This window comes from Notolepis coatsorum (genome assembly GCF_963971535.1).
Source record: "Notolepis coatsorum genome assembly, chromosome: 7".
Classification (NCBI taxonomy): Eukaryota; Metazoa; Chordata; class Actinopteri; order Aulopiformes; family Paralepididae; genus Notolepis; species Notolepis coatsorum.
The window spans coordinates 5,517,710-5,545,069 of record NC_140171.1 but is presented as its reverse complement, the minus strand read 5'-3'; the positions used below and the strand labels follow the sequence as shown (position 1 = coordinate 5,545,069).

Here is a 27,360-nt window from a genome sequence, read left to right as displayed (position 1 = left end):
GTGTGGCGTCACAGCCATCTGGCCAAGCCTCTTCTCTGGAACCCAGTTGGTAGAGGGTGGAGGCTCAGAGAAGATGGGACCATTGAACCTGTGATGTTCCACAAAGCACCGGCACCTAAGTAAGTTTGAGACATCACCCACCTGTACTGTAAAGATGGAAACTGCAATGATGTCAGCAAATGGCAATGTCTTTCAGAGTTTTGCTCTGTCCCTGACTGCCCAAATATGATCCATTTAGTCACTGATGATAATGTGGATGAGTGACGGTGATGTGTTGCTAGAATCAAGAATCAAGAGGTTTATTTGTCACATACATACCAGGGCATACAGTGAAATGTGGGTGGCCATGCGCGCATCGATTGTGCAATAATACAATAATAAAATAGACATAGAAAAAAATAAAACAGGTAAGCCATAAGATGTGCATGATAAAAATAGACATGCTAAATTCCTGAGAAGGCACTGGTTCCTATGTACACTACTATACAATATACAATTTTAACTCCGTCATTATGTATTACTTACTATATCTAAACTATACTATACAAGAACCACATCTGTTCTTTCCTTTTGTGTGTGTGTGTGTGTGTGTGTGTGTGTGTGTGTGTGTGTGTGCTCATGTGTACTTGTGAGTGGAGAGTTCAGTGTTCAGTGTTCTGATGGCCTGGGGGAAGAAGCTGAGCCGGAGTCTCTCTGTGCTCATAGCGTGTGTACGTAGGCACTTGCCTGACCGCAGCAGCTTGAACAGGCTGTTGTTGGGGTGGTGGGGGTCTTTCATTATTCTGCAGGCTCTGGATTTGTACCTCCTGTTATATAAGTCCTGCAGGGGTGGTAGTGCAATACCCGTAGTACGCTCTGCTGAGCGCACCACTCTCTGGAGGGCCTTCCTGTACTGTGCCGTGCTGTTTCCAAACCAGGCAGTGATGTTTCCAGTCAGAATGCTCTCTACAGCCCCGGAATAGAAGGAGTGGAGTATCTTCCCAGATACTCTGAACTTCCTTAACTGTCTCAGGTTACACCACAGAATCTATGTGTGTTGACCATGTCAGGTCCTCTGTGATGTGGACTCCCAGGTACTTGAAACTGCTCACCCTGTCCATGATAGCCCCATTTATCCGCAGTGACATGTGTGTCCCCTGCTGTATTCTCCTAAAATCCACAATCAGCTCTTTGGTTTTACCAATGTTCAGGAGTAGGCTGTTATCCCGGCACCAGCGTGCCAGTTCATCAACCTCCTCCCGATAGGCCTTCTCGTCATTGTTAGAGATCAGCCCCACCACCACGTGTCATCCGCAAACTACATGTAGCAGCCTGAAAATATTGTTTATTATTCAGAACTGCTGACTTGTGTTTTATATCCCCTTTGTACACAAAGACATCATTGATATTCCCACGAGCAATGATATGAGTTTCTCTTCCTTCTATCGACTGAAGTATGGACCATACACAGTATCGCTGGACCATAATCAACATCCTTCCCTGTGTGACTAGTAGGCGGGACCAGCAGGGGGCGGTGTCTGACAGAGAGTGTTGGAGAGAGATGGAACGTGATATATGGGAGCGGAAGACGGAAAGAGAACCTCTTCGGCAGTGAACTTGAACACGAACAGTCGCAACGGACGGGGGCTCTGGAGAGCCCTGTTGCAGAAGTTATGTTGGAGGGCCCCGTGGGATAGCGACGGGTGATAGGAAGTACTTGCTAGTGGACACGATATCCTAGCAGTACCAGCGATAGTGTGTGAGCGAACAGTGCAGAGCCAGGCACTAACAATCGGGTTATAATAGTTACTGTGGGCGGTATAAGTAACGTGCGGCTAACAACGTATCAAAGTCCTTAACAATCGAGTTATAGTAGTTACTGTGTGCGGTATAGAGTGCGAGCCCCGAGACGCACGTGGGCCAACAACCGGTCTGCTCCGGCTGCCTTCAATCAGTCTGCTCCGGCTGCCTGCAATCAGTCTGCCCCGGGTACCTGCGACCAGATCTGCACCCGGCTGCCTGCTGCCTACGGGAGTTTGTCCCGTCCAGCAGGGGTCATCATCACTCAGCACACGCTCTCAGCCGGCGCTGCCTCTCTGCCCCAGCTCCGCCTGCTAGCATCCTCACGAGAGCGTTCGACGCCATCTTGCTTCCGGACAACAGTGGCGCAGCGAGGCGGCCATTTTGGATGAGTACAAATGGGCATTGATGCTCCCGAGTTATTATACAGTATACAGTGTGGTGCAGCCTGCGGGCGAAAGTAACGTTGCTACTACCATTCCATAGGGGTACCCCAAACAATACATGCCGGCATTAAGATAGGACTTACTGGTATTTTGTGGGCCCACTCTTTTGCTTTCTGTTTATTTCTTTTGAGTGTGATACCGTGTTGGTGTAATAATATTTTCCCATTCAGTGAACCCTTCTATTCCTCCCCTATGTCCTCCCTTCTTTCCCCATTATTACGGAGTACTAGAGCAGTATATGTAAACCCTTAGGGAAGGTATTGATACTGTGTCTAGCCCAGACGTGGGCAGCACTTAGTCTGGGTACAACGAGAGCACTTGGTGCCTAGGGCGTAATTACATAATTACTAGACTGTAACTATCGTGTAATGATGACCATGGTGCAATAATTATCAGACTGTAACTATTGTGTAACGATAACCATGGTGCAATAATCACCAGACGTAGCTATTGTAACTAGAACAATGGTACAATAATAATCAGACTGAATGGGAGCACGGTGTGTGTGTCTTTTATTGAGCCTAATCTTAACCCTTTGATGCGGGTAACATATATGTTATTAACCCCTTCCTATTTAACCTTCCCTTTCCCACTGTAAGGTTTCTGGTGTTAATGAGGGAGGGTACTGCTTGCGGGGGGAACCAAGTTATTTATTTACCATCCAGTCACTAGGTGTGGGGGGGTGCTAAGGGGACAATTGGGGAGAGTGAGGGCGTGTTGGGGAGTACTGCTGACTGCCCTGGAAGAGAGAGGAAGACCAGAGTACCGGACTAGGTTTGTAAATCCTGGGCCCCATCCACTCCCACTGCCAGCCTCCAGTTGACGCTCCTGACCCCAAAGACGGAGGTGCAACTAGCCAGAGTTCTACTGTGTCTCGCTACCTAGTGACCGTGTACCACAGTTCCCACGAAGCAGGGATAATCCACCCTGCTACATACACTATGGAGTTGTTGCTGAACCTGGCCACACAGTCATGTGTGTGCAGTGAATACGGCAGGGGGCTCAGAAGTAGATTGAAATAAAGGTGTTCTATTTCAATTTCAACCTGATTCAATTGGATCTTTGTTTCCATATGAAGTATTATAAAATGTATCATAATGAAATGTATAATTTATTAAATGTATCATAAATATATTAACATTATAGACCAGAACATTACCTCAAGTGACTTTACTTTGCAGTAACATTGAATTTGCCAACATGCTTCTCACCACTGATATGGGCTTTGGACTGAAGACTTCATTATGTCAATGTTTAATTTTCTTTCATTTAGGACACCTCATACATTTACTGATGTAACTCCCTGACCATGCATGCTATATTTACACATGTGGTATTGCTGGATTCAGCACAACCACACCTTTCCGAAAAAGCCCTCATGTGTTTCTATGACAATCCATGGCAGGGCTACTACAAAGTAAATGAGAACATTCTACATAGATATTAATTTTTTACATTTCCGCTTATTTTAAGTATGTGTACATAGGTATATATTTCCTACATGCATAAAGATATTCACATCCAGGTTTTTCTATTAGGTTAAGCAACTGTCTGACTGCTAGCATGTCAAGTTTGAAAGCTCTTGGAGCTTGTATTATTAATCTACATGAGTTTATATGTCTCAACTCCCATACGGCCAGGCTATATTTTGGTTATTTTTTCCTTTGGGGGTGTATAACAATATCTATCAATTTAACAAGTTTTGCAGTAAAATATTTTTATACAATAATCCATTTCATATATGGGAGACCTTAGAGATGAGGAAAAACATGCTTGTGTTTTGTTCTACCTCCGGTAGGGGTATCTCAAAAACTAAAGCCCTTTTTGGCAGTTTGTCACAGCACTAAACAGCTAAACAGGAACAAGTTGCAGTCACAACAAGCTGACGACATGTCATTTGGGTAAGGCGTTCCACATTCCACATGCAGTCATGTGAATTGATGATATTTAAATGTTTTGTATTAATGTCTAATTGCCCCGTCATCTCGTTTTAACAATATTAGTTAGTGCACAGTGGAAGCGCACACGTCTATCCTCACGCGTGTCCCCTGCGGGTGTCCGTACGGCTGATGACGCCTCCTCCTGCCTGATTGTGTTCAAAGCTGAAGCTAGTTAGCTTAGTTAGCTTATAGCCAGCGAGCTAACTGAGAAGATGTGTCAGCCTCCGTCCAGGTCACACCGGCAGGGAGGAGGAGGGCGGCGGCAGCAGCAGTGATACACGGGGAGACAACAACAACAATAGACGCGACCCGAGTAAACCGTCCATTCTCTTAGTTTACAGTTTATATTAGAAACACAAGGTGGTAGATTTAGCATTGTTGTTGTCTTCTTCACCCTCTTGCTTTTCCACTTGGAGGAGCAAACTCATCATCTGCAGTATTTTGGTACCGACTAGTGCTGCTACTGGCCAGCGTTACCCGCCGCAGACTGGGCTCGAACCGGCGCGGGATGTGCGATGGCATCGGTGCGGGTGGCTGTGCGGGTCAGACCCATGGACAGACGGTGAGTGTGTGTGTGTGACAGTAAACAATGTTGGGAACGCTTTGTTGTTTGCAGGTTGACGACTAAGCAGCCCTTTCACTGCCACACGACAGAAGGTTAACCCTTTACTATCACACAACCTTCTGTCATGTGGCAGTGAAAGGGTTAACCGGCTGTCGTGTGGCAGTGAAAGGGTTAACCGGCTGTCATGTGGCAGTGAAAGGGTTAACCTTCTGTGTGTTGTCGCAGTGAAAGGGTTGAACCGTTTTGGTAGTGCGGCAGTGAAAGGGTTAACCGGCTGTCGTGTGGCAGTGAAAGGGTTAACCTTCTGTGTGTTGTCGTCACAGTGAAAGGGTTAACCGGCTGTCGTGTTGTCGCAGTGAAAGGGTTAACCGGCTGTCGTGTGGCAGTGAAAGGGTTAACCGGCTGTCTTGTTGTCGCAGTGAAAGGGTTAACCTTCTGTGTGTTGTACTTGTCGCAGTGAAAGGCTTAACCGGCTGTCATGTGGCAGTGAAAAAACCTGTGTTGTCGCAGTGAAAGGGTTAACCGGCTGTCATGTGGCAGTGAAAAAACCTTCTGTGTGTTGTCGCAGTGAAAGGGTTAACCGGCTGTTTGTGGCAGTGAAAGGGTTAACCTTCTGTGTTGTCGTCGCAGTGAAAGGGTTAACCGTTTTGGTAGTGCGGCAGTGAAAGGGTTCTAATGGTTATTCTGTTGTTGTGGCCCCCCCGGTGCTGGTGTTGGTGCTGCTGGTGAAGCGACTGGCCCGTGATATCATCATCAGAGGCTTAGTGCAGCTCGTTCGCTTTGTTTTTCTGTTGGATCACATGGCTGAATGTCAACTGGTACCGACACCGTTCTTCAGAATCTTAAAACCACATAAGACTGTTACTCAGTCAGTAGCATGAATTTATATTTTTAATATCCAGTTTAATCACCTGTATATTATTGTGTATTGCTGTTGCACTTTACTGTTACATTTTCACTCTGGTACGGATGACAAACTTATTTTCGTTGTACTGTAGTACCCGTGCTATATAATGACGATACATTTGAAATCTAATCTAATTATACCCGTGACACAAATTATTTTCAGTTTTCCAAACTCTTCCTTCAGGATTTCGCGACTCTTTTAAGCTTTTAAAGCTGTCACAGGTGGTCTTAAACAAAGGTACATCAAACGGCTGACCAGATGAAAACAGAACCTCGAGTCTTAACCATGACCGAGGCAAACGGCAAGTATATTAGTCACCATAGCTCGCTGTGTGAAATTCAATACCAGGTCGGGTGTGTTTGGATGAAAAACAAAAGGTTCTGAAAAGTCTTGCCAAGGGGGAATAACATGATCCTGGTTGCATTGTGTGTCTTATTCTTATCCAGTTTTAGCCGCATAATGCATTGCATTGGCTCCCTGTAGCTTTTAGAATTGATTTGAAAGTCCTTCTACTTGTTTTTAAAGCTCTTAACAATTTAGCACCCTCATACTACATTTCTGATCTCCTGTCTTTTTATGTCCCCTGAAGAGCCCTAAGGTCCTCCACAGCTGGCCTTTTAAATGTTCCTGGGGTGCCCCAAGGGAACATTTATTTTATTTTATGTTTTTTTTTTTTTTTTTATCTGTTATTACTCTTTTATCATGTAATTTGAAGCACTTTGGGCTGCATCTTGTATGAAAAGTGCTATATAAATACAGTTATTATTATTCTGAGAGGTCCTGTCCACAGCGGGCCATATAAACACAGACGACCTGAGTTAAGATAAGATAAGATAAGATAAGATATTCCTTTATTGATCCCCTTGGGGAAATTTCAGGCATCATAGCAGCATGGGGGAAGGGGGGGGGGGTGGTACAGGTAGTAAAAACAACACAGGCAGTGTAAACAAATAGGTCAATATAATTTACTATCCAACTAGCTGAAAAAAAATATTATCCACTGAAATATACATTGTTCACAGAATCACAGTATCCACATAAGGTGCAGTATGCTTAAGGTAGTGTAAGTTGTCCTCCTTGGGTAAAGTCCCAGGTCAATGTCTGGTAGCAGTCGCTGCCCCCTGTTGTGGAGCCTGGAGGCTGCTAGTCGCTGCCTACTGTTGTGGAGCCTGATGGCCGATGGTATGAAGGACTGTCTGAGGCGGTTAGTTGAGTGTCGGGGGGGGGGGTATGAGTCTGTGGCTGAACGAGCTTCTCATCTTGACTAGCTCGTCGTAGAGGGGGTGGTAGGGGTTCTCCATGATGGCAGCCAGCTTCCTTATCATCCCCCTCTCTGCCATCACCTCTAGTCTAGGTAGCTCGACTCCCACCACGGAGCTAGCCTTCCTCACCGGCTTGTTGAGCTTGTTGGTTAGACAGAAAAAACACCCATTACTGGTATAATGTTGAAATACTGATGCTCAAATCCACAGCATTCCATTGACCATATTCACACGGCAGCCATTTTGCTCTTATGTCATGCTCAGGTTGAGATCCCTTTCCACCAGGTAACCTGCAGTAAAGCTTGTATTCCACATGATAATACCATGAGCAGGTAACTTGCAGTAAAACTTGTATTCCACATGATGATACTATGAACAGGTAACCTTAATTGGTGCATCTAATCAATTAATAAAAAATTTAAATAACTGACAATCGAACACTTTCATTTAATGGTGCTGTAGATAAAACCTTTTAGAGTAATAATTTAAAAATAATAATAATATATACACACAGAATAAAAGTCTTGCCTTTACCCCCCCCCCCCCCCAAAATGATTGGTTAATGAATTTATCATTTAAAAAATTTTGGCGGGTCCAAAATGAATGTTGTTTACATGTTGCAAGCCATGTATCCCCTCCCTATTTCCCATTTCCCCACGTGGAATGCACCCGATTTGATCAATTAAATGCTGGTGCTCTAGTGTGACATCTAGTGGCTGAATGTTATATATATATATATATCACTTTTTTTTTAAAGGGTAGTTTCGGGTCAAATCGTGGCTTTGCCTGGGTTGTTGTTTTGACATGTTCTCCTCCTGCAGGGAGAAAGACCGGACTGCAAAATGCATCATTCAGATGGAAGGGAACAAAACCACAATCACCAATCTGAAGGTTCGTTTCTTCTTCTTCTTCTTCTTCTTCTTCTAATATTTGACACCACATGTTATTGTATTTGTACGATCTGCGAACTTGACGATGTAACTCTGATGTCATAAGATTCCTGACGGCGTCACGGGGGACTCGGTGAGGGAAAGAAGAAAGACGTTTACTTACGACTTCTCCTACGACTCCGCTGACTGCAAGAGCAGCACCTTCGTCTCTCAGGAAAAGGTAAACGAGTGACACGTTTAACCCTTTCACTGCCACACGACAGAAGGTTAACCCTTTACTATCACACAACCGCCGGCCGGCCGCGTGACAGTGAAAGGGTTAACCGGCTGTTGTGTGGCAGTGAAAGGGTTAACCGGCTGTGTATTGTCACAGTGAAAGGGTTAACCGTTTGGTAGTGTGGCAGTGAAAGGGTTAACAATACATTATAGACTTGTAGCTCTTTTCTGGGTAGTGGGGACCCAAAGACACTTTACCTCATCTTAATTTAACTTGTATAGCTCTTTTCTGGGTACCCAAAGACACTTTACATCATCTTAATTTAACTTGTATAGCTCTTTTCTGGGTACCCAAAGACACTTTATCTCATCTTAATTTAACTTGTATAGCTCTTTTCTGGGTACCCAAAGACACTTTACATCATCTTAATTTAAATTGTAGGTCTTTTCTGGGGACCCAAAGACACTTCACCTCATCTTAATTTAACTTGTATAGCTCTTTTCTGGGTACCCAAAGACACTTTACATCATCTTAATTTAACTTGTAGGTATTTTCTGGGGACCCAAAGACACTTTACATCATCTTAATTTAACTTGTAATAATGATAAAATGATTCAAATAGATACTTTGTATTTGTCAACAAGGGAGTAAAACAAAGGGGGGGGCGCCTTGTAACGCAGTTTAGGAGGGAAAGCCTGAGTGAAGAGGAGGGTTTTGAGGCTGTTTTGAACGTTGGATTGGAAGTGTGTCCACAGAGAATGCCCCGTCACTCCAGTAATTGCTTTTGTTTGTCTCAAACGTTGTGTTTTTCTAAGCAGATTATACACAAATCAGCTTGTTTGGATTATCTGCGCTGAGAAAGGGATGGATTCTAGGTCACGGGGATAGAGCCCGACTGATACTGGAGATTTGGGGCCGATATCAATGTTTGGGAGAAGGCAACATTCAGATACTCTCTGTAGAGCTGCCGCGGTATTGATTATTTCCTTACCGCACAAATTTGCAAAATATTTCCTACCGCCGCGGTTTTTACCGCACGCACACAAAAAATTAAAAAAAAAAGTTTGAATGCATTTTTTTTTAGTAGTAGTCTACTCTTTATAGCATATAGCCTGCCTCTAGTCTAAATGTCTATCTTTAGAGGATGACTTTGCAGCATGAATATTGTTTGGGATTCGGCAAGCACGCATTCGTTATTAAAAGTGAAACACGGATTCGAAGTCTCCCCTCTGGTCGTGCGCCGTTCACTAGGTGTCGCGGGCAGGAGTGGTAGCGGCGCGCCCGCCGGTTACCCCCCCGACCCTTTCTTCTTATTATTATTATAATGTTACTACTTATGAATGGGTACAAGTCACAGGCTCTTAGTCCATTCGGTAAAAGCGATCACGTTGCAATTTTTCTTTTGCCTAAGTACAAACAGTGTCTCAAGCGAACGCCGGTGGTCTCGCGAGAGGTTAAACGTTGGACCGTGACGTCAGTAGAGTCACTCCAAGCAGTGCTGGGAAGCACAGAATGGAGTGTACTCCGTGATAACACAGCCAATATTAACGAATACACCGAAACGGTGATTGACTATGTCTGTACTCAGGTAGAAGTAATAATCCCCACCACCAAAATTAATATCTACCCAAACCAAAAGCCCTGGGTAGACAAATCCGTCCGTGAGGCTCTGAAAGTGCGCACATCAGCATACAACACCGGGCTGGTGACAGGCAACATGGAAGAACACAAGATGGCAAGATACAACGTCAGGAGAGCAGTAATAGAGGCAAAACGGCGTTACAGGGATAAAGTTGAACTTCAGTTTGAACAGGCTGACTCTAGAGGCATGTGGCAGGGCCTCAGAACAATGACAGACTACAAAGGAACCCCCCTCAAACTGAACAGTGACATCTCCTTAGCAAATGATCTCAACTCCTTCTATGCGAGGTTTGAGGCTGTGAATAACAACACCAGCCTACAAACCACGGCAATGGGGGGGGGGGGGTCTGCTGATGGAGACTCAGTGTTCAGGGTAACAGAGCATGAGGTGAGACGGATCTTTAAAAAAGTGGATATCAGGAAGGCAGCAGGACCGGACGGCATCCCCGGCCGCGTCCTAAAAGTCTGTGCCGACCAACTGGCCCCGGTATTCACTGACATCTTCAACCTGTCCTTGGAACAGGCCGTCATCCCCACCTGTCTGAAGAAGTCCACCATCATCCCTGTACCCAAAAAATCTACGCCCGCTTGCCTCAACGACTACCGCCCTGTAGCCCTCACCTCCATAGCCATGAAGTGCTTTGAGAAGCTAGTGAAGGGCTACATCTGTTCCTCCCTCCCCATCAACCTGGACCCTCTGCAATTTGCATATCGCCCCAACAGGTCCACGGAGGACGCCATAGCCCATGTGCTGCACACAGCAGCATCACATCTGGACAAGAGGAAGGGGAACTATGTGAGAATGCTGTTCATCGACTACAGCTCAGCATTCAATACCATAGTCCCCTCCAAACTCATAGCCAAGCTCAGGGACCTGGGCTTGAACTATGACCTGTGCCAGTGGGTCCTGGACTTCCTGACGGGCAGACCCCAGGTGGTAAGAGCCGGCAACTGCACCTCCTCATCCATCACGCTCAACATAGGGGCCCCCCAGGGCTGTGTTCTGAGCCCCCTCCTCTACTCCCTGTACACACATGACTGCGTAGCACAGCGGAACAACAACACCATCATCAAATTTGCTGATGACACAGTAGTGGTGGGCCTGATCTCTGCCAACGACGAAAGGGCCTACCTGGAAGAGGTAGAGAACCTGTCACAGTGGTGTCAGGAGAACTGCCTCTCCCTGAACGTCAGCAAAACAAAAGAGATGATTGTGGACTTCAGGAGGTCGGGGGTCAAGGACTACAGCCCCCTCAGCATCGACGGGGCACCAGTTGAGAGAGTGAACAGTTTCAAGTACCTCGGAGCCCACATATCCGAGGACTTGACATGGACCACACACATTGACAGTGTTGTGAAGAAGGCACGACAACGCCTCTACTTCCTCAGGCGCCTAAGGAAGTTCCAAGTCAGTCAGAAGATCCTTAGGAACTTCTACTCATGTACAATAGAGAGCATCCTGACCGGCAACATCACCTCCTGGTTTGGGAATAGCACTGCACAAGACCGTAGCAGACTACAAAGAGTGACACGTTCAGCCGAACGCACAATTAGAGGGGGGCTTCCCACCCTCCAGAACATTTACAACAAGCGGTGCAAGGGGAAGGCTAAGAGAATTATTAAGGACTCGAGCCACCCGAACAACTGCCTCTTTGAACTGCTGCCGTCAGGCAAGCGATACCGGAGTCTTATGGCGAGCACAGAAAGACTCAGAAGGAGCTTCTATCCCCAGGCCATCAGGCTGCTAAACGAACAATAATCGCTAAACGAACAATAATCACTATGCAACAACCATCAAATGCACACAGCACACACACCCACACGCACACACACACTCACTCAAACAAACAACACACTGCAGCACCCACTCTCCACACTTTAGATCACACAAACACACTTACACTTTATATTTATTGATAAAGGATTTGCACTACAACTCGTACACCTACTGTGAATTGTACCTAAACTGCACCTTGTCCATTTATGCCTTGCACTATATAGTATTGTATATTAGTACACTGCACAGTATTGTATATTGTATGGTAACTACGTCTACGAACATTGTACATATGTCTAAACTGAACACTGTGACCTCTTTTTTTTTCTTCTAATTTTTACTATGTTTTTATTTCATACTTATCTTGTCATGCACAGTCTCTGGAGCGCAACAGTAAGAAGCATTTTGTACAAAAGTATTCTGTACTTCTGTATGACAACTATTAAAGAAACTTGAACTTGAAACTATGATTACAAAGGCATTCGATTTGTGGCATTAACGTTAGTATAGTTACACGTTCGTATTTACCGGACCATAGCAAGGCAAGCGTTACTAAATTAGAGCGTGCCGAGTTGTACCCATTCTGCGGTCTGTTAATAAAGTTTTCAATCAGACAAGTGTATAGAACGAAGGGCTTTTATTATAACATTTCGTTGCAGTAAAATCATTATGCCTCGTTCCCTGAGGAGCGACGGCAATCCACTCCGGTCTCCGGTGGGAGCTAACGTACTATTAGCCGTGTTGTGACTGAGCTCTGATCAATGGCTCATGGCTGAGATTCAGGAAGTAAAAGCACTTCGCGTATCTCTTCTGACCAATCTGTGGTCTGCAGTGTTTCATGTGACTTTTCTGGTACCCAATAGGGTCGCTTGGAATCTCGACAGAGAAGTAGGGTATATCTGCAGAGCCGCAAGCCCAACGAGAGCATAATAATAATAATATAATAAAAAACAGCGGTGATGCCGGTATTCAGCCCAACGCTGCGGTGGGCATGATGTAACAGCGATACCGCGGTAATACCGATACCGCGGCAGCTCTAACTCTCTGAATACTCTCGAGGAACTTCACAAGGAACCCTTGTAAAAGATTGCTAATCAGCCTGCAGGATGTTCGTGGGATATCTGAAATGCATGCATACTGTATGCCGATATGATATGATACCGATACGATATATAGGTTATAAGCTGGTATCGGTCGACCAACATATCTGTGGGGCTCTGGTCACTGAGAGGGAAGTTACAGTATATTTAACCCTTGCTCCCACTCAAGACTGATTGTTATTGATGGGCTACATGTTGATACAAGCCTCTGGCTTTAGGGGATGTCCTTGTGCAATACCATCGTATGCTTGCTAGTAGGATAACTAGGGATGTCCGATATTATCGGTCTACCGATATTATCGGCCGATATCGGCATTAAAATGTGATATCGGAAAATATCAGTATCGGTTTTCAAATTTTTTTTTCTTCTTTTTTTACATTTCTATAGAAATGATGTCCGATATTATTGGCCGATATCGGCATTAAAATGTGATATCGGTATCGGAAATTAAGAGTTGGACTATATCGGTATCGGTAAAAAAGCCAATATCGAGCATCCCTAAGGTTAACCTATTATTGATGGGTCAATTCCCTTTTGAAAGTGCTTTGAGTGACTAGAAAAGTGCTGTATAAATGCAATGATCATTCATTCATTCATTCATATACAACAGTGTTTATCTTAGCATTTTGATTGTGAAGATGTTAGATTACCTCCAGAATGGGTAAAATGTGAGGAACAAAATTGTAACGCGCTTTGGACAAAAGCTGTTATATAAAATGCACCATTTACCATTTATTTCATCATATTGTTTTAGCATTTCGGCTGGCTTTTTTCTCTCTACGTTTTGTCTTTTACCAAAACCTTGTCTTCTCTTCCGGTGTGCAGGTCTTCAGAGACCTGGGCTCGGACGTCCTCAAGGCGGCCTTCGAGGGCTACAACGCCTGCATCTTCGCCTACGGCCAGACCGGCTCTGGGAAGTCCTACACCATGATGGGAAACCCTGTGAGCGAAAACCTTTTTACTAGGGATGTCATTAAAATGTGATATCGGAAAATATCGGTATCGGTTTTCAATTTTTTTTTCTTTTTTTTTGTACATTTCTATAACATTTATTTACCCAGGCAAGCAAGTAAGAACAAATTCTGATTTTATTTATTGTCAAAAGTATGCATAATGTTGTGTTAATTCCACAACAAGAGATATGTAATGTTAATTACCTGAAATTATTCCATTTTTGTGGGGGGGGGAAAACCCTGCATATATCGGTATCGGTTGATATCGGTATCAGAAATTAAGAGTTGGACAATATCGGTATCGGTAAAAAAGCCAATATCGAGCATCCCTACTTTTTACACATCAAACCAGAAACAAAGCTCCAGGCGTTGATCTTCCCTGTTATAGAGTCGGCTGTTTGACGCAGGCGTCGGGGGGCCGTTGGAAAGGGCTCTGGGCTGCTGAGGGGAGTTCCTCTTTTCACTCTCTTCACTCTCTTAACGGTCGCTTTGCGAAGCGGAACGGTCGAGGTGTGAAAGGTCCGTGAGGTCTTGTACTTTCAGACCACTTGGAGAAGTCTGGTCTTGAATTAATGATCTCGACTGTTTTCATATAAATAGAGGTCTATTTTGGGCAGCTACGTGGCGTAGTGGGCAAGGCGCTCGCCACGAATGACGGAGATGCTGGGCTTGCCTGTTCGAGCCCAGCTCTCCACATTGCTTTCAGTTTAGCTGGTCGTCCGTACTAATACACATTGGCCGTATTAGGGGGTGGGAAACTGATGGGTGGGGATCGGGCGTTGTGGACAGCGACTCCTACAGGTCGGTTGGTGCGCCTGCGCAGTGGAATCAGGAAGTGTCGGGGGCAGCGTGAGCCTCCCACGCGTTACTCCTCGCCACTGAGAGATCGAGCTGCGCAGGTGAAAAGATGCGACTGCTGTTACCTCAAGTACCGGAGGGGACTTGTGCTATGTATGACTTAGTCCACATTGCAGCCGGCTTGTGGGAGGCAAGAAAACAGCGTTCGTGACAGGGGAGGGTTGAATTTGATGATACGAAATTGGGATGGGAGAAAATATAGAAAAAATGGGAGAAAAAGTGGATAAAAAAAAAATAGAGGTCTATTTTTGCCAATTGCTATGACGCACAATAGTGATTGTCTAAAGAGTGATAATTTATAATCTACATAATCTACCTAGACCCAAGTTTGTGAATGTTTTGACATTCACTGTTCTTGGCTGTTAGGGATAGGGATGCACCTATCCTATATTGATATCGGTATCGGCCGCCGATATGGATCGGGTATCGGTAGAAAAAAAAAAAATATATATATATCGGATTTTTATTTTATTTTATATATTATAATAATAAATAAAATAAGAAATAACAATTCGGTACATTTATATCTGTGTTAATTTGTCACATTTAGTTTCACTAAGTTAATAAAGTAATGTTTTAAGTCAAGCCTGATGTTGCCTTGCACAAAAGAATGATCCCAGTCTCTTCCACACAGTGACAGTGAGGCATACAGTTTATTAATTGAACAATTGTGATCCTTTACAATTCTTAAAAACAAAATATATTTTAATATGGGTCTCGGATCGGTATCGGCCAATACCCATTGGTATCGGGACTGAAAAAGTCGGATCGGTGCATCCCTAGTTCTAAACACGGTTAGGGTGTTGAGGTGTCTGTGTAGTGTTCACAGTTCACAGGGGCTGGTTGACGACCTGTGGGTAGAAACTGTTTGTCAGCGTCTCTCCTGGTCCAGGAGTTCAGCCTCCTGTAGCGTGACGTCTGCCTGATGGCAGGAGGAGAGTGACAAGGCTGTGCTGGAGGTTCTGTCCCCGAGGAGGATGTGTGGTCTCCTGGGCCCAGGAGTTCAAAACATTGAATCCCTATTGATTGATTGATTGAAAAATGTTATTAACAGATTGCAGAATGGGTACAATACAGTACAGCTCAATACACACAATTGTTAATAAGGGGATGCAGACCAGAGAAGGACTTTCGTCTTGTTTACATCAGGGTCCCCCATTTTGCAAATAATGAGTTGAAATGAATGAATACAAATCTGATCCAATCAGATAGGGATTACAAGTTTTGAACTCCTGGGCCCAGGTGACCCTGGTGGAATAAGGGCCTGTGTTGAGGCCTGTGTTGAGGCCTGTTAGTCTGTGTTGAGGCCTGTTAGTCTGTGTTGAGGCCTGTTAGTCTGTGTTGAGGCCTGTTAGCCTGTGTTGAGGCCTGTTAGTCTGTGTTGAGGCCTGTTAGTCTGTGTTGAGGCCTGTTAGCCTGTGTTGAGGCCTGTGTTGAGGCCTGTTAGTCTGTGTTGAGGCCTGTTAGTCTGTGTTGAGGCCTGTTAGTCTGTGTTGAGGCCTGTTAGCCTGTGTTGAGGCCTGTTAGTCTGTGTTGAGGCCTGTTAGCCTGTGTTGAGGCCGGTTAGTCTGTGTTGAGGCCTGTTAGCCTGTGTTGAGGCCTGTTAGCCTGTGTTGAGGCCTGTTAGTCTGTGTTGAGGCCTGTTAGTCTGTGTTGAGGCCTGTTAGTCTGTGTTGAGGCCTGTTAGTCTGTGTTGAGGCCTGTTAGTCTGTGTTGAGGCCTGTTAGCCTGTGTTGAGGCCTGTTAGTCTGTGTTGAGGCCTGTTAGCCTGTGTTGAGGCCTGTGTTGAGGCCTGTTAGTCTGTGTTGAGGCCTGTTAGTCTGTGTTGAGGCCTGTTAGTCTGTGTTGAGGCCTGTTAGCCTGTGTTGAGGCCTGTTAGTCTGTGTTGAGGCCTGTTAGTCTGTGTTGAGGCCTGTTAGTCTGTGTTGAGGCCTGTTAGCCTGTGTTGAGGCCTGTTAGTCTGTGTTGAGGCCTGTTAGTCTGTGTTGAGGCCTGTTAGCCTGTGTTGAGGCCTGTGTTGAGGCCTGTTAGCCGGTGTTGAGGCCTGTTAGCCTGTGTTGAGGCCTGTTAGCCTGTGTTGAGGCCTGTTAGTCTGTGTTGAGGCCTGTTAGTCTGTGTTGAGGCCTGTTAGTCTGTGTTGAGGCCTGTTAGTCTGTGTTGAGGCCTGTTAGCCTGTGTTGAGGCCTGTTAGTCTGTGTTGAGGCCTGTTAGTCTGTGTTGAGGCCTGTTAGCCTGTGTTGAGGCCTGTGTTGAGGCCTGTTAGCCGGTGTTGATGCCTGTTAGCCTGTGTTTGTTAGCCTGTGTTGAGGCCTGTTAGCCTGTGTTGAGGCCTGTTAGCCTGTGTTGAGGCCTGTGACAACAACTGTCTACTACTACCTACTGAAAGGATGACTCCCTGACCTGCCTGTCTGGTTAAATATTAAATAAAATAAAGGAATGAAAAGGCCTAGTAGCAGATCTCTGGCAGCATGCCCCCCCCTACATAAATACACTGGTACACTGTGAGAGGGGCTTTGAAAATATAATCAGGATTCTTAGATTGACAGAGAAGTAGCTGACTAACTATTATTATTAGGCACTAAGTATTATTATTAGGCACTCTGAAGGAGAATCTCTGTAATTACTGCACTCTGTGGGTTGTTTGGCTGGCAGGCAGGCTGGTTGGCTGGTTGTTTGGTTGGTTGGTTGGTTGTTTGTTTGGCTGGCTGTAGGGCTGCAACGATTAGTTATAAAAAATCGTTGACGAGGAATTGTTGCGTCGATTAGTCATTTTTTTTTTTTTTTTTTTAATAATATATATATATATTTTTTGCACTACCTATCTTTGTGCTCTGGTCCAGCCAGCTAAAGACTTCTTAGCTTAACATAACAGACCGACAGTAAGTTTGGGGGAACTAATGGGATAACTGGGGATGTTGTTTGGTCCTGACAAGAGTCTCAAAGCAACTCTGAGGTCATGCTCAATGTCCAATCTGTTCCTCTGCTCTGTCTTCAGCTGGACCAGAGCTGAGAAGCCACTTTCACAAAGATAGGTAGTGCAAAAAAAAATTATATATATATATTTTTTTTTTATATAATTGTTTTTCCGATTAGTCGACTAATCGAAAAATAGTCATTAGTTGCAGCCCTAGCTGGCTGGTTGTTTGGCTGGTTTGACGACGTGCTGAATTTGTCATCCAAACGCTCAACAATAGCACAGCGTTCAGAGCTCCATAAAGTGTTGGCTCACTCGTATTTCCAACATCTATATCCGTTAGAGCGGCACATCAAACCCGTTGGTCCACCGGGCCTATCGACACACGAGGGGAAGCCATCCTTTTAATGACCTACTGATGGATGCCGTGCAGAGTAACACGTTTTTAGATTCTTATCAGTGGTCAAGTTGGTCAACAGTGAGTAACTACAACAAACATATTTTAGCCCAGGCGGCTGGGTGGTGTAGCGGAGATTGCGCTCGTCACCAATGCAAGAGACTCCGGTATCGAATCTCAGCATTACCTTCGACTTGGGCCGGCCGTCGTACTGGCTCATTTGGCAAAGTCAGCGGGTGGAAAGTCGTTGGATGGGTGGGGATTGGACGTTGTGGACAGCGACTCCTACAGGTCGGTTGGGGGACGCCTGCACAGCAGAGACGGGAAGTATCGGGGGCAGCGTGAGCCTCCCACGCGTTACTCCTCGCCACTGAGAGTCCGCGCTGTCTGGTGAAAAGATGCGACAGGCCTGTACCGGAGGGGACACACGTGATGCAAGGCTTCTATCATCACTACAACCGACCAGTGGGGAGCATAGTCTAGCAACGTTCAAGACGGGGGAGAATTGACAATACGAAATTGGGACGGGAGAAAAATTGAAAAATGAGGAGAAAAAGTGGATACAAAAAAAGATAACATATTTTAGCCCTGTGTGTCAGTGAGTACATTCAGCTTCAGACTAGTGTTCAGTGTGTGTGTTTGTGTGTGCCAAACGGTTGGCAAGATATTGCTCATTGTCGGCTATTATTGGCAGCCGCGCAATTTGGAGAAGACGCTGCTATCTGTGCCCATATGCTACTTGTCTGGTTCATCATCCTATGTGTGTGTGTAACTTTGGTTGCCATTGCCAATTTGGGCACGAATGTAACGGAATAACGTTACATTGCACTGATAATAATATTTGTGTCCTTTAGACATTGGTTCTCATTCTCAAATGGACTTAAGACAAAAAATGTGCTCTTAGGGCCATTTATGTGTTATATTTATTTAAACCTTATATTTACCGGGCGGTCAGGTGGCGTAGCGGAGATTGCGCTTGTCACCAATGCAAGAGGCTGCGGTCTCGACTCCCGGAGTCAGCATTGCTTGAGGCTTGGGCTGATCGTCATACTAACTCGTTTGGCTGAGTTAGCGGGAGGGAAGTCATGGGTGGGAATCTGGCGTTGTGCACAGCGACGCCTACAGGTCGGGTCTGGGCGCTTGCTCAGCGGAGGCAGGACTTGAGGAAGGCAGCGTGACCTCCCACGTGTTACACTTCACCAATGAGAGTCCTCGCTGCCAGGTGAAAAGAGAGCCACTGGCTGTCGCCGCGTGTGTCGGAGGAAGCACGCGGATGACTTCAGGGTTCCCTTGTACCGACCAGTAGGAGAACATGCGCACAACAACCAGGTAGGGGAGGGGGGGGGGGGGGGGGGGGGGGGTGGGATTGGCACAACGACTAGCTTGGGACGGGGAGAAAAACAGAGAAAAATCGGAGAAAGAGAGGATTAAAAAAATGAGAAGAAAAAAACGTATATTTACTGTTGTGTTAGTAGGGACGGTTGGGGAATCCCTAAGATGTCTTAAATGGCCATAAGAGCAAATTCCTTGTCTTGAGTCCGTTGGAGAATGAGACCCATTGTATTTATGTGGCCATAACTAAAGATTCTAAATGTGTGTTTGTGTGCAGGGAGATGCGGGTCTCATACCACGGATCTGCGAGGGTCTGTTCAGCCGCATCACGGGGACGGCTCGGTGGGACGAGGCGTCCTTCAGGACAGAGGTCAGGTGAGCGGCCGTGAGGAGGACGGTGGGGCTGACCCCCCCCCAATACAGTCGACTAATCCATCGAATGGAGCCGTAGTCGACTGCCAACCTCTTAGTCGAATGCAAAAAAAAGAAAAATAATTATTATGGCTCAGGAGGTAGAGCGGTCGTCTGGTATCTTTGATCTTTGGTTCCTGTGGTTCTCAGCTACCTGGAGATTTACAACGAGCGCGTCCGGGACCTGCTGAGGAGGAAGTCCACCCAGACGTACAACCTGAGGGTGAGGGAGCACCCTAAAGACGGCCCCTACGTGGAGGGTAAGTCGGCACCCTAAAGACGGCCCCTACGTGGAGAATAAGCACCATAAAGATGGCCCCTACGTGGCGTGGGGCTTAAGATAAGTGGATAAGACTGGCGTGGGGCTTAAGATAAGTGGATAAGACTGGCGTGGGGCTTAAGATAAGTGGATAAGACTTCTGGGACTTAAAGGTCATTTGATTTCCTTCTTTTCTGTGACGGACTCTGAAGTTCAGAGAAAATGACTCTCCGGCTGGAATGACCCCATGTCCTAAACGAGGCACGGGTGACGCCGCCCCCGCCGCTGCTAACCGGTCTCTCCTCTCGCCCCCTTCACACCCAGAATGACCCCATGTCATAAACGAGTCTAACCGGTCTCTCCTCTCGCCCCCTTCACACCCAGAATGACCCCATGTCCTAAACGAGTCTAACCGGTCTCTCCTCTCGCCCCCTTCACACCCAGAATGACCCCATGTCCTAAACGAGGCACGGGTGACGCCGCCCCCGCCGCTGCTAACCGGTCTCTCCCTCTCGCCCCCTTCACACCCAGACCTGTCCAAACACCTGGTCCAGAACTACGCCGACGTGGAGGAGCTGATGGAGGCGGGAAACATCAACCGCACCACCGCCAGCACCAGCATGAACGACGTCAGCAGCCGCTCCCACGCCATCTTCACCATCAACTTCACACAGGTGAGCCTCCTCCACCTCCACCAGCCTCCTGGTTCCTCCTGGTTCTCCCGGTTCTCCCGGTTCTCCCGGTTCTCCTGGTTCTCCTGGTTCTCCCGGTTCTCCCGGTTCTCCCGGTTCCTCCTCCTGATTCAGATTCATAAAAAAATAAATGTGTCCCTCTTTGTCCTCACCGTCTCTCTCTGTCTGTCCTCCCTGTGTTACTCTGCCCCCCCCTCTCTGCCTCTCTCTCTCTCTCTCTCTCTCTGGGTCTCCTTCTCTCTGCCCCCTCCCCTCTCTCTCTCTCTGTGTCCTTCTCTCTGCCCCCCCCTCTCTCTCTCCTCTCTCTGTCTCCTCTCTGCCTCTCCCTCTCTCTCTCTCTCTCTCTCTCTCTCTCTGTCTCCTTCTCTCTGCCCCCCCCCTCTCTCTGTCGCCTCTCTGCCTCTCTCTCTGTGTCTCCTTCTCTCTGCCCCCCCCTCTCTCTCTGGGTCTCCCTCTCTCTGCCCCCCCCTCTCTTTCTCTCTCTCTCTCTGTCTCCTCTCTGCCCCCCCTCTCTCTGTCTCCTCTCCTTCTCTCTCTCTCTCTCTCTGCCCCCCCCTCTCTCTCTCTCTCTCTCTGCCCCCCCCTCTCTGTCTCCTCTCTGCCCCCCCCTCTCCTCTCTGCCCCCCCCTCTCTCTCTCTGTCTCCTTCTCTCTGCCCCCCCCTCTCTCTCTCTGTCTCCTTCTCTCTGCCCCCCCCCCTCTCTCTCTGTCCCCCTCTCTCTCTCTGCCCCCCCCTCTCTCTCTGTCTCCTCTCTGCCCTCCTCTCTCGCTCTCTGTCTCCTCTCTGCCCCCCCTCTCTCCTCTCTGTCTCTCTCCCCCTCTCTCTCTCTCTCCCTCTCCCCCCCCCTCTCTCTCTCCCTCTCTCTCTCTCTACCCCCCTCTCTCTCTCTCTCTTTGTCTCTCTCTGCCCCCCTCTCTCTCTCTCCCTCTCTCTCTCTCTACCCCCCCCCCCCCTCTCTCTCTCTCTCTCTCTCTTTCAGGCTAAGTTCGATGCAGAGATGCCCTGTGAGACGGTCAGTAAGATCCACCTGGTGGACCTGGCGGGCAGCGAGCGAGCGGACGCCACGGGAGCCACCGGCGTCCGGCTGAAGGAGGGAGGGAACATCAACAAGTCTCTGGTCACCCTGGGCAACGTCATCTCCGCTCTGGGTGGGTATCAGGGCTAGCGATGAATCGGGGGGGGGAAAAAACGCGATCTCGATTCATAGACCTATGCAATCTCATTTCTAAATTATGTCGATTCTGACTCGAGTTATTTCGTATGTTACAAGACACTTTTTAAGAAGTTTAAGTCGAGCACTTTCATATGTTAAGTCAAGCACTTTGATATATATGTTATGTTGTCTGTTTAAGAGAGTGCAATAAATGATTTTATTGAAAAAACAAGAGTCGTGTGAGAGAATCGTGATCTCAATTCTTAGAGAGAAAAATCGTCATTCACATTTTGAGCAAGAATCGCCCCCAGCCCTAGTGGGTGTTATTACAACCTCATCTCTGCTCTGGGAGGGTGTTATTACAACCTCATCTCTGCTCTGGGAGGGTGTTATTACAACCTCATCTCTGCTCTGGGAGGGTGTTATTACAACCTCATCTCTGCTCTGGGAGGGTGTTATTACAACCTCATCTCTGCTCTGGGAGGGTGTTATTACAACCTCATCTCTGCTCTGGGAGGGTGTTATTACAACCTCATCTCTGCTCTGGGAGGGTGTTATTACAACCTCATCTCTGCTCTGGCTGGGTGTTATTACAACCTCATCTCTGCTCTGGAGGGTGTTATTACAACCTCATCTCTGCTCTGGGAGGGTGTTATTACAACCTCATCTCTGCTCTGGGAGGGTGTTATTACAACCTCATCTCTGCTCTGGGAGGGTGTTATTACAACCTCATCTCTGCTCTGGGAGGGTGTTATTACAACCTCATCTCTGCTCTGGGAGGGTGTTATTACAACCTCATCTCTGCTCTGGGAGGGTGTTATTACAACCTCATCTCTGCTCTGGGAGGGTGTTATTACAACCTCATCTCCGCTCTGGGAGGGTGTTATTACAACCTCATCTCTGCTCTGGGAGGGTGTTATTACAACCTCATCTCTGCTCTGGCTGGGTGTTATTACAACCTCATCTCTGCTCTGGGAGGGTGTTATTACAACCTCATCTCCGCTCTGGCTGGGTGTTATTACAACCTCATCTCTGCTCTGGGAGGGTATTATTACAACCTCATCTCTGCTCTGGCTGGGTATTACAACTAGGGATGTCCGATATTATCGGCCTACCGATATTATCGGCCGATATTGGCAATAAAATGTAATATCGGAAATTATCGGTATCGGTTTACATTACATTTACATATTTATTTAACCTTTATTTACCCAGGCAAGCAAGTAAGAACAAATTCTTATTTTATTCATTGTCAAAAGTATGCATAATGTTGTGTTAATTCCACGACAAGAGATATGTAATGTTAATTACCTTAAATTATTCCGTTTTGGGGGGGGGGGGGGGGGGGGCTGCATATATCGGTATCTGTTGATATCGGAAATTAAGAGTTGGACAATATCGGTAAAAAAGCCAATATCGAACATCCCTAATTACAACCTCATCTCTGCTCTGGGAGGGTGTTATTACAACCTCATCTCTGCTCTGGGAGGGTGTTATTACAACCTCATCTCCGCCCTGGGTGGGTTCTGAAGAGTTGGAACACTATATTCTAGTGCCTGAACAGTTACACGGCAGTGCATTCACAATGCTCCACCCCTAGTTCCAATTTATTTCGTCACGTGTTGCTCATGTTTGTGTGATTTTATAACCCTTTCCCCCGCCCCAGCCGACCTGACTCAGGACGGGGTGAACACCAACCTGAAGAAGAGGTCTGTGTTCGTGCCGTACAGAGACTCTGTGCTGACGTGGCTTTTGAAGGACAGCCTGGGAGGAAACTCCAAGACCATCATGATCGCTAGTGAGTCGTAGTGCTGAGCCCAAACGTTCGAACCTTCGTATTTATTCCTATTAATTCTGTTTAAACCAATGGGGTTTTTCGTCACAGTTTGCAGATAAAGATTAGGCTACACTAATATTATAGTATTAAAAGAAACTGATGAGTTATATTCATTAAAGAAAGTTGATTTAGGACTGGGGCTTCTCCCTGGGCTGGGTGTGGGGCTGGAAAGTTGATTAAAAAAAAACTAATTTAATCACTTTATTCAAATTGAGGATTTAGTTTGAGGATATATATATAAAAAAAAGATTTAGGATTTTTTTTTTTATTTATTATAATTTTTTTAAACAAAGGTTCGAACGTTCGTTCGAAAAACCCTGACGAAGTTCGAATCCCAAAAACAGGCTTCGGGGACAGCCTTAGGGCATGCGTCCACCTAGCGCACATTTCCAGCTGAAAAACGCTGGCAGTGCGCCGGTAGTGCTGGGATGAAGCGCATCTTGTAGCAAGATGACAGAGAGAAAGAAATCTAGCGACAGCCATCTTTTTATCGTATTTTACTGCCGCGGTTTTGCACATATAGCATATTTTAATACACTTTATTGTATATTAATTATATATATAGTTATTGCCTGACACCACAGTTCGCCCTTTGCTTTTTATTAGCTTTTTATTAGTGTATTCGTGTAGTTATTAGTGTATTTGTGCTTTGTCGCGAATCGCAATGACCACCAACCAGCAGACGCTTGCCCTCATACTGCTCCTGTCTCTTGTGGGCAGGCAGGCAGGCAACTCCGGTGTCAGGTTACGAATGTGTCACGAACGCCACGGCTGTGATTGGTTGTCTGAAAATGCGCTCAGCGCATCGATCTGAAAAGTTCAGAAAGTTTCAACTTTAAACGCTGGGTGCTGCCGCACAAAAAAGCTGAAAAAAGAAGCCGACTGCAGCGCATTTCCTATAGGCGGCAGCATGCAGCCGCATACGCTCCCTCCCCATTGGGATCAATTGAAAAAAGACGCTTGCGCCCAGAAATATGCGGCAGGTGGACGCAAGCCCTTAGTGAGTCGACGCACACAGAGGGTCACCGGAGGGTTGGAGAGACGGATAGTCTGTTCCAATCATTTGTCGTCGTTTTAGCTCCCGCCCCTTAGCGGAACGGCGGATTAAAAAAGTTTCTGTGTCGAACTTATTGTCTTATTTTTCGGAGTACTATCGATTTCTGTTGAGATTTGATTTGAAGACATTTTTTAATGTTGTCAAAAAACCTGAGGCAGCCTATTTATCCTTTAACCAAACCGCTACGGTCATGTTATTATTTGTTAAAGGAACAGGCCAACATTATGCTTACCGTCTTCTCCAGAGACGGACAAGAAGATGGATACCAGTCTCTTGTGTGCGTTCAGTAGAAAGCTATCCGGCTGCAGGCTAGCCTAGCTTAGCACAAATGACTGTGCGGACCAGCTAGCCTAGCTGTTGGACCAAAAACACCTCCTGGACTTTTAAGCTAGGCTAGTGGTATGTATCCGCTTCCATTAATTTGTGCTAAGCTAGCCTAGCGTGCAGCCAGATAACGATTTCCTCTGTGCGTTCCGTAGAAAGCTATCCATCTTCTTGTCTGACTCTGGAGAAGACGGTAAGTGCGTTTCCCATAATGTTGGCGTGTTCCTTCAAAGCCTTGTATATAGCGTGGATGATAGTATAGCATGAATCCACTATGCCTTCATTATACAGTATACCTCTGAAGCATTTTGTATGAAAGTATTCTGTACTTCTGTATGACAACTATTAAAGAAACCTCCCAGCCCCACTTCCTCTTAACCCTTTCACTACCACACTACAGAAGGTTAACCTTTCACTACCACACTACAGAAGGTTAACCTTTCACTACCACACTACAGACTAAATAAGTTTAACCTTTTGTAGTGTGGCAGTGAACAGGTTAATCTCAGTCCTTGCCCCACAATGGTGGAACGAACTTCCCACCACAGTTAGGACAGCCGAAACCCGTCCAATCTTTCGCCGTCGACTAAAGACGCACTTCTTCAATCATTGTCTGAAATGAAGAAAAAATATATATATTTACATTTACATTTAGTCATTTAGCTGACGCTTTTATCCAAAGCGACTTACAAGTTCTGTACGACAGGTCATCAGGAAGGATACAACTCTATCAGCTGAGTAACAATATTCATCAAAGTGTTGCGTATATATCTAACCCTAACTAACCTTACTGTCATGCACTTGTCCTAATATACTAACCTACACTGTAGCACTCAACACTTGGTGAACATTGTTACTCAGCTGATAGAGTTGTGCCCTTCCTGCTGTCTTGTTGTACAAAACTTGTACAGTAAGTCGCTTTGGATAAAAGCGTCAGCTAAATGACAATATAAATGAATGTCACCTCTGTTTTCACAGCCGTTTCGCCCGCCGACGTCAACTACGGGGAGACCCTGAGCACCCTCCGCTATGCCAACCGCGCCAAGAACATCGTCAACAAGCCCACCGTCAACGAGGACTGCAACGTGCGGCTGATCCGAGAGCTGAGGGCCGAGATCGCCAGACTCAAAACTCTGCTGATCCAGGGCAACCAGGTAGGTCTGGGGGTAAGGCTGTCCCTGAAGCCTGTCTTTGGGATTCGAACTTCGTCAGGGTTTTTCGAACGGGCGTTTGAACCTTTGTTTTTAATTAAAAAAAAAAAAAAAAAATCAAAACTAAAATATATATTTAATATATTTAATTTTTTTTAATAAATATCCTCAAACTAAATCCTCAATTTGAATAAAGTGATTAATCTGATTAAATTAGTCTTTTCTTTTTATTAAATCAACTTTCTTTAATCAATATAACTCATCAGTTTTTAATACTATAATATTAGTGTAGCCTAATCTTTATCTGCAACTGTGAAGAAAAAACCCATTGGTTTAAACAGAATGAATAGACACATAAATAAATATATATATAAAAAAATTAAAACATATTTTTATATGTTGATTTAGAATTCGAATGCCAACGTAACGAACAAAGGTTTGAACGTTTGGGCTCAGCCCTAATCTCTCTGCTAGTCCAGGGCAACCAGGTAGGTCTGGGGGACACGCATCACATCTCTGCTAGTCCAGAGCCGCAAATGATATCATGCCATAAATCCATCTCTACAGACTGTATGACTTAATGTTGAATTTTTTTCCCAAATGTAGCCAAGAGTAAAGACCCTAACCCTGTCAAAACAGCAGTCAAAGTGTATATTTTCAGCAATACGTTTGTTTACCAAATACCAATAGGTTAAAGTGTTATTAGTGAAATATGAGTTTTGGAAATCTAGTGGGAAACAGGCGAATAAAAATAGATGCTAGGAAATGCGTGCCGCCATTTTGTTTGTAGTCATATGAGGAGAGGAGACCCAGGGCTTTCGATGGGCTTTGGAATTTCTAAAAACGACACTACCTAGCTCAAGCCAGCTCAAGAATCAAGAATAAAAAATCAAGAGGTTTATTTGTCACATACATACTGTTGTGAAGGATCAGATTAAACCGAATATATATATTTATTTATGGATATATATTTAATAGTATTTGTATATCGTTTGATATCCCTTGTATATTCTTTGTACATATACACTGAATATCCCTTTAGTCTACTACAGCCCATAATAGTTCATTCTCTCATTGGACAAGAACCTGGCGCCAGCAGACAAGCCCCTTGAGTCAAGTTCAATAGTGCCGACAAACATGTCCCAACTAGCCCCGGTTCCGCGTAGGAATACGGCTACCGAAATACGAATGGTACTATTTGTTCACCGTGCATATAAATATGGCGCAAGTAAAGTAGAACTTTATTTTAGTCCATTAGTCCTTTACCCTCCAACCTAGTAACAGACGTGAAGCCTCACCCACGACCCACGTGTGGTGCAGTATGGCCTATTTGGCCCAGAATAGGCATTGAGACCTCGTGTAAATTCATAGCTGAATTGTCATAGTTTGGCACTGTACCGTCGAGTGGGACGTATTTCTATTAAGTTAATAATAGTCTATTATGTATGGTGCATCGTGCGGTATCGAGTTCTAAAGTGAGCAGCACCCCCATCGTTT

General features: G+C 45.8%; 2 protein-coding genes across 2 annotated transcripts in view; one reads left to right on the top strand and one right to left on the bottom strand.

The window, feature by feature from the left end:
- The window catches only part of LOC311232594 (tripartite motif-containing protein 14-like), a gene marked incomplete at both ends in the record, with an annotated part of 407,443 nt that overhangs the window by 155,579 nt on the left and 224,504 nt on the right, over nt 1-27,360 (bottom strand). The window lies entirely within an intron of this gene.
- Nucleotides 4,406-27,360, top strand: part of kif16ba (kinesin family member 16Ba) — an 89,345-nt gene continuing 66,390 nt past the window's right edge. The window contains exons 1-10 of the mRNA XM_084318128.1: nt 4,406-4,727; nt 7,721-7,790; nt 7,896-8,009; nt 13,351-13,467; nt 19,257-19,354; nt 19,541-19,650; nt 20,181-20,323; nt 21,321-21,489; nt 23,161-23,292; nt 25,691-25,866. Coding sequence (XP_084174254.1) covers nt 4,681-4,727; nt 7,721-7,790; nt 7,896-8,009; nt 13,351-13,467; nt 19,257-19,354; nt 19,541-19,650; nt 20,181-20,323; nt 21,321-21,489; nt 23,161-23,292; nt 25,691-25,866 — 1,176 coding nt within the window. The 5' untranslated portion in view covers nt 4,406-4,680. The remainder of the gene's footprint in view (nt 4,728-7,720; nt 7,791-7,895; nt 8,010-13,350; nt 13,468-19,256; nt 19,355-19,540; nt 19,651-20,180; nt 20,324-21,320; nt 21,490-23,160; nt 23,293-25,690; nt 25,867-27,360) is intronic.